The 6881-nt window shown below is 30.2% G+C and overlaps 1 protein-coding gene and 2 non-coding genes across 3 annotated transcripts; 1 reads left to right on the forward strand and 2 right to left on the reverse strand.

The window, feature by feature from the left end:
* Positions 1-1568: 1568 nt before the first annotated feature.
* Trnap-ugg (transfer RNA proline (anticodon UGG)) lies at positions 1569-1640 on the reverse strand. The gene has a single exon. It is a non-coding gene; the product is annotated as a tRNA-Pro (tRNA).
* Positions 1641-3708: 2068 nt separating this feature from the next.
* Positions 3709-3780, reverse strand: Trnap-ugg (transfer RNA proline (anticodon UGG)). The gene has a single exon. It is a non-coding gene; the product is annotated as a tRNA-Pro (tRNA).
* A 2270-nt stretch (positions 3781-6050) lies between these two features.
* On the forward strand, positions 6051-6881 carry LOC126746586 (uncharacterized). Its single transcript, XM_050454894.1, has one exon. It carries the CDS (start codon positions 6051-6053, stop codon positions 6879-6881), a length of 831 nt encoding a protein of 276 aa, XP_050310851.1.

Consider the following 6881-nt stretch of genomic DNA (forward strand, 5'->3'; position numbering starts at 1 on the left):
CTCTTCCACCCTTAAATTTTTCAACGTCCTTGTTAATTAATTTTTTCAGAATTTTTAGTGGAATTGATTTCTGATAACATTATTTTTGCCGAAAATATCTGACAAATGCTAGGACACATAACAATCTAATAAAAATTAAATTTAAAACTGAATAAGACATGATTTGATGTTGGGGAGAATTGTAAATAAAGTGGTTCCATTAGATCTTCTTGATTTGCAGATTTATTGATAAATTTGTTTCATGAAATTTCAGGCTTTGCAAATTAAAATAGAAATATTACTTTATCTATCTAATATTATATGGTCTATTTATTATGATGTCACATTAGCTTTGTATCAAATTGTAATTTTTAAGGATGAGTTTCTGCAACTAAAAACAGTTTTGATAATGTTTTCTGGAGATTTTTTGTAAGAGTAGTAGTTTTGTATGCACTTAATAATTGTTTTAGACTTTGGAATACTGGCAATTTTGAGTCAAGATGCTCTAATCCTATAGGTATTACCTATAGCATTAGAGCAACTTATACTAGAACTTATTCAGATTTTTAACTTATTATTTAGGATAGAGTACACTAAACTTAAAGATTTAGCAATATATTTTAAAAATAGGTAACTAATAATATTACCAGATCTGGTAACATTAGAAGCCTTATCTTACAAATTGAGGTAAGTTCAGGTAAGTTCTGACAAATATTTTAAATCTCGCAATGAATTTGTGGGATATTGAATTTTTAGTTGGTTCCAAATTAGTTGTATCTCTCTTAAATTAAATAGCTCTAGATCTAGTTTTTTTCAGATATGTAAAAAAAAATTGCAATTTTTTTTTAACTGATTTAGACTTTTTCTTTACAATTTTTTAAATCATAATTTTTTTAATTATAAAATTTAGATCAAATCTTTTTAGTATTTTGTTCAATAATATTTAAATTTTTCTGTAATCTTATTATATTATTTCCTGCAAAGGGGCGTAGGTTATTAATCGTTTGCATAGAATTTAGCTAATTATGTTTAAATACTTGTATGTTATGGTTAATGGTCTCTAGGTCATTGTTGTAAAAATTTCCTGTTAATTTAAACTTATTAATCTAAAGAAGTTATTTAACAGTACTTAAATAGTAATTTTTTTCAAGCACAGTAAATTGCTAATACTGGCAGAGTCAAGCAATCAAAAATTTATCTACAATTTCTATAAATCAATTTTGCTTTACAAAAAATACGTAAATAAGTAGAGTTAACAGTTCGGACACTCAACTCGTTGATCGTATGTTATAATTTCTAAGGGGCTAGTTGTTCAATTCATTAGAACTCATTAAAAAAAATTAGGGCTTATGCAAACATGGTTTTTAAAATTATAATGAGTAAAAATCTATCCCACAAATAAACACTTTGTTAAAATAAAACTTTAGACCTGAGTCAGTTCATGTACATGATCTTAAAATACATATAAATTGAAAAACTAGTTTAAGCATTTGTCAAAATATTCACGAAATATAGGATGTTTAATAACAACAATTAAGACTTGTAACCAACGAAGCTTAAAATAATATTAGTATTATGGTAAAAAAATTGGGCTCAACCGGGATTTGAACCCGGGACCTCTCGCACCCAAAGCGAGAATCATACCCCTAGACCATTGAGCCGACATACTTTAACATTTTATTAATTAAAACATAACTTTCACATTGTATTAATTATTAACATTCACCTATATAACATTCCGATCGTTTTAATTATTATTATCTAAAATTGATTAAATATTTTTAGTTATTTTTAAATACGTATGTAGCAGATACATTAAACGTATATTCATAATATCTGATATCGGACATCGATAGTAATTTATTTTGCTGGCTTTGCAGTAACAAACCTAGCCTGATATTACAAAATCTAAATTTTGCGTATTCGTTAAAAGTGTAAAATGAGTTTAGTACATATTAAAAAAAATAGGTATCACTATAAACGCAGAAAAATGTATGTATAATGGGAATATTAAATACTTACAATTTTGGACTTTGCCTTTAAATTCTCATACAAATGATAAATTTCATGAAAAAGTTGAGTTTATTATTCAGATAGGGCAAAATCTATCAATGCATACCATACTTTAATTATACTATGTCCTTGCACTTCCTCATATACAGTTTTGTTCGACAACAACTCGAGAAAATTCAAAAGTCAAAGTGTAACCGCTATACATCTACTAAGACTATGTTGGATGTTCTAAATTTGTTATCTGTTCAGCAAAGAATTATGTTGAATGTTAACTTATTTATATTCAAATTAAAAAAAAGCATTTTACCTAAAATATGCATTATAAATTAACAATTTTTTAATTTTTCCTCGTGTTCGCAATTATGAAACCAGAAGTTGTAAGGATTTTGTTTTGTTTAATAGATATAGAATCAATGAAACGGATAATTATATGACTTAAAAATTTGTACTAAAGTTAATCAGTTTAAGAGGTTATTGAGAGTACATATATTACGTAAATTTTAGGGCCTATTGTTAACTTTTTTTTATCAACTATACTGTATTTTGTAAAAATTCTATTTTACAAAATGTAGATTTCGTAATTTCTTGTTTTTCTTTCTGTAGTTAGATCGTGGCCCGACTCCTTAGTGGGATATCTCTGGACAACCAGAAGGCGGTGATTGTCCACTGGCACTACCAGGATGGTGCCTCTGTTTGTTTGAGTCAGAAAAACTTAGTCTGAGTTAAAAAAAAACCCGACCTAAAAAACATGTGTTATAATATATGTGAACCATCCACACGAGCCGACCTTGTTATGCAACATAATTAATACCACCGTTTGTTGTTCTTTGGGAATGCAATGGAAGCATGATTAACAATTTGTCTATACAACGTATTAAATTTTTTTTAGTTTAATTTGTCTACGTAGCTAAATAAAGATTATTATTAGATAATAAGAACGTCACTATCGTGTCGTCTAAAAGTTAAGGATAAATCTTTTAATAAATTAAATGTAGCTTATTCAATAAAACATTGTTTGACAACGTCGAACTAAATGGCAGTCAAGTAATTTTTTTTAATATTATGTCTTCATACGTTGGTAATAGACATTTTTTTATTTTGGATAAGTTTTTTGGAAGATTTTTGGAAGTGTCGCAAGTGACAAAAAAATTAAAATTAATTTGACTCAGCTAAATCGTTATAGAATGACTTATATTATTGTACATATTATAATATACAACACGCTGTTTTTATTTATAAAATGCAAAGTGGCATGTGCAATTTTATATAATTAGCATCATAGAATACCTAAAAGGATACTGATTGACTCGGAACCACGCACCATGGTAATTGAATGGTCAAACTAGAAGTGAAGATTCAGCTGTAAAAATAGCAGGTTATTTCTCAGTGAATTCTTAATATTCGAAAATACTTGATATGATAAATAAGAGGCCAATAATAAAAATTTAGGAAAAATGGTCTCGTAAATTAGACTTTGAGCACCTTGAGTTTTAGTGCGAAATCAGACCATGCGTTTCGTATTTTCTTTGAGAGCGTTTTACACATTCGGATCTAAAGGCTATATATAGGTTATAATAGCAGTTATACTGTTCTGAAAACTTGAAAGTTGAAAAATTAGTTTAAGCACTTGTTAAAATATCCACAAACTATAGCATATCAAAGAACAACTAATAAAACTTATAGCTAGAGAAACTTAAGTAATATTATAAAAAAGTTGGGCTCAACCGGGATTTGAACCCGGGACCTCTCGCACCCAAAGCGAGAATCATACCCCTAGACCATTGAGCCGACATACTTAAAAATTTTAATAATTAAAACATAACTTTCACATTGTGTCAATTATTAACATTCAACTGAATAACACTCCGATCATTTTATGTAATTACAATAATAATAATAAATGTCTTTATTAAAAAAAATACAATTTCAAGAGTAAAAGTACAGTTCTCAAAAGGCGAAGTCTATCTGAATTTAACGCCAGCTACTCAACATTAACCCTAAAATTTCTGAAATTAACTAGATTAATTAATAAATTTTATTTAACAATTTTTATTTTTTTTAAATTAACAATTAATAAATATGATATAATCTAATAGCATAATATTAACAACGACTATACCTCAACAACGTCTTGGTGATAACTAAAAAGTATTTCTTTAATTTTTTTGCGAAATGTTAAAAGATTTTTTAAGCAAACATTTTTGATATACTTATTATACAATGATACTAAAAATTGCCTTGTGATGATTCGGCATAGTAACAATATTAGATCCAATAGGTACTATATGAACATCTTGTCGAAACAATAACTTGAATCTTAAATACTGCGGAACAGATTTTTTAAGTAGTTTAAATGCAAATATCATCAAAAAGTACTGATACGAAAAAGAAACATTAAGCCACTGAAGCTGATTAATGTTGTGAGAAATATGATCGAATTTTTTTAAGTTGTAAATAAATCTACCGCAATTATTTTGGATTATTTGCAATCGTTAAACATGGATAATATAAAATTAGGCAATAGTATACTTTGGACAAAACATAAGACTCGCAAAGCTCTTTTTCCGAACTTTAAAATTTAAAATATGTTTGTTCGCATAATTGAGAATCCAAACAGACACCCAAATTTCTGGAAGCCTCAGTGAACTTCAACACTTTGCCATTCATTTCAAAGTTAAGGTATTCCTTTAAAAACTCAGAATATTGCATAGAGGAGAAAAGTAAAACTTTAATTTTCCCTGCATTTAAAAATAACTTGTGTTTCTTGCTGTATACGGTGATTTTTCTAAGGTCCTAGATTACATTTGCTTCAATTTCATTATATTCCAATAGATCAAAAGTAGAAATTTGCTAATTATCATTGGCATAACTTTGAGTTTAAGAAGATTCAACAAATTTGCTTAAACCAAAAGCGTACAGCAAAAATAAAAGTAGCCCTGTGGCACCCCAGACATAACTTTTGCACAATGAGATTTATCAGCGGGAATTGTAACAAATTGCTTTCTTTTACTTAGAAGTTTTCAAAGAATGAAAGAGAACGATCTCCCAATCGTGATCTAGGTAGTGAAATGCTCTAGAAAAATCAATATTAAAATAGTAGCCATTCTGCTATCCAGACCCTTGATTATAAGATCCGTGACATGAAGTAATATTATGGCTGTTCCATGTTCTGGGCGAAATCCAGACCGATTGCTAGACAATAACTCATTCTTATTTACATACGCAAATACTTGATTGTAAATAATCCTTTCCGAAATTTTATTAATCACAGATAATAAACTGATAATTGGTTTTAAGCCTTTTGGTTTTGTTGGAGAATTACCTTTGGGTATTAGACATATTACGACTGCCTTTCAGGCTATAGGAAAATATCCTCTTTCGAGGCAAACATTAAAGATATAAGTAATATGATTTAAATGATCAATATCTAATATTGAATAAATATTTGTAGTTATTTTTAAATACGTACTCGTTTTAGCTGCATTAACCCTATTTATAATGTTATAATAGAAACATTGCTACATTCTGATCCAAAAGTCAGAAATAAATTCTTAAATGAAGTAAATGTATTTTTTTTAAAAGCTTGACTTACATCAAACTAAATGTCAGTCAAATAATTTTTTTCTAAGCTTAACATTAAAAGTGACTTTTGAACTTTAATTTATTTATAATCTGCTTTTTTTTGCATTTAAGACATTTACTTGCTCGGACCATTATATGGAATACTCCTTGTAAACATGCTAGGTAAACACTGATGAGTGAGGGTGTAAGCTAGACTATTTGATCACTTCAAAGGAGTAAAGTACTGGAACTGCTAACATGTTAGTGGCTATTATTTTTCATTTTGTTTATTCCAGATAACTCGGATTTCCATATTTTACGTAATCATTGCCCGAAGTTACCTCTGTTTTACTCGATATTTAGGTAGAACCATATGTTTTACTATTTTACCATTCACATATGGGGCAGTGGTGTGGCATGACACTACAAAGTTAAGTACAGTAAGGCGTAAACTTGACAAGGTTCAAAGACTTGCATGCGTATGCATTACAGGAGCTATGAAAACATGCCCCAGAGCAGCACTGGAGGTCATAGTTGACTTGGCACCTCTTCACCTGGCAGTAGAGGGAGCTGCTAAAAGGGCCATGTTCAGATTAGCAAGGGATAGAACGAACAGTAGGGACATTGATCAGAGAGCCTGGGTATCTCAAACAAGATCCATTCCCCTGTTCGATCTTCCCAAGGACGATATAACTCGGAAATATCACTTTGTTAGGAATTTTAGTACAAAAATTGACAGCAAAAGTGACTGGGAAAATGGATCTGTCGCCCGCTCTCTTAAACAGAATACTATCAAATGGTACACAGATGGTTCTAAAACCGAAAAAGGAACAGGAGCTGGAGTACTTGGGCCTGGCACCAAATACTCAGAGCCACTGGGAAAATACACCAGTGTCTTTCAAGCGGAAATACACGCTATAGAAAGATGCGCTCAATTAATCCTGAACAAAGACTACCTCAAGCAGAACATTGCAATCTTCACCGACAGTCAAGCAGCCATAGCAGCACTGAGTTCACATGTCATCAGTTCTAAAATGGTAAGAGACTGTTTGGGCAAACTTAATGAGGTAGGAAAGAGAAATAAAGTCACAATATTGTGGGTACCTGGACATACAGGCATGCAAGGTAACGAAGAAGCCAATATTCTGGCAAAAAAGGGATCTGGTTCTCAATTTGTAGGACCGGAACCTTTCTGCGGCATAGGAAAGAATACTTACCTATATGAGCTTACAAAAATGGAGGATCAACTCAGAGAAAGCCTCTGGGATGATCATCCAGGGTTGAGACACTCAGATGTTCCTTGGAACCCTCGACCCAAAAAAATCTAA

Source organism: Anthonomus grandis, chromosome 17 (assembly GCF_022605725.1).
Source record: "Anthonomus grandis grandis chromosome 17, icAntGran1.3, whole genome shotgun sequence".
Classification (NCBI taxonomy): domain Eukaryota; kingdom Metazoa; phylum Arthropoda; class Insecta; order Coleoptera; family Curculionidae; genus Anthonomus; species Anthonomus grandis.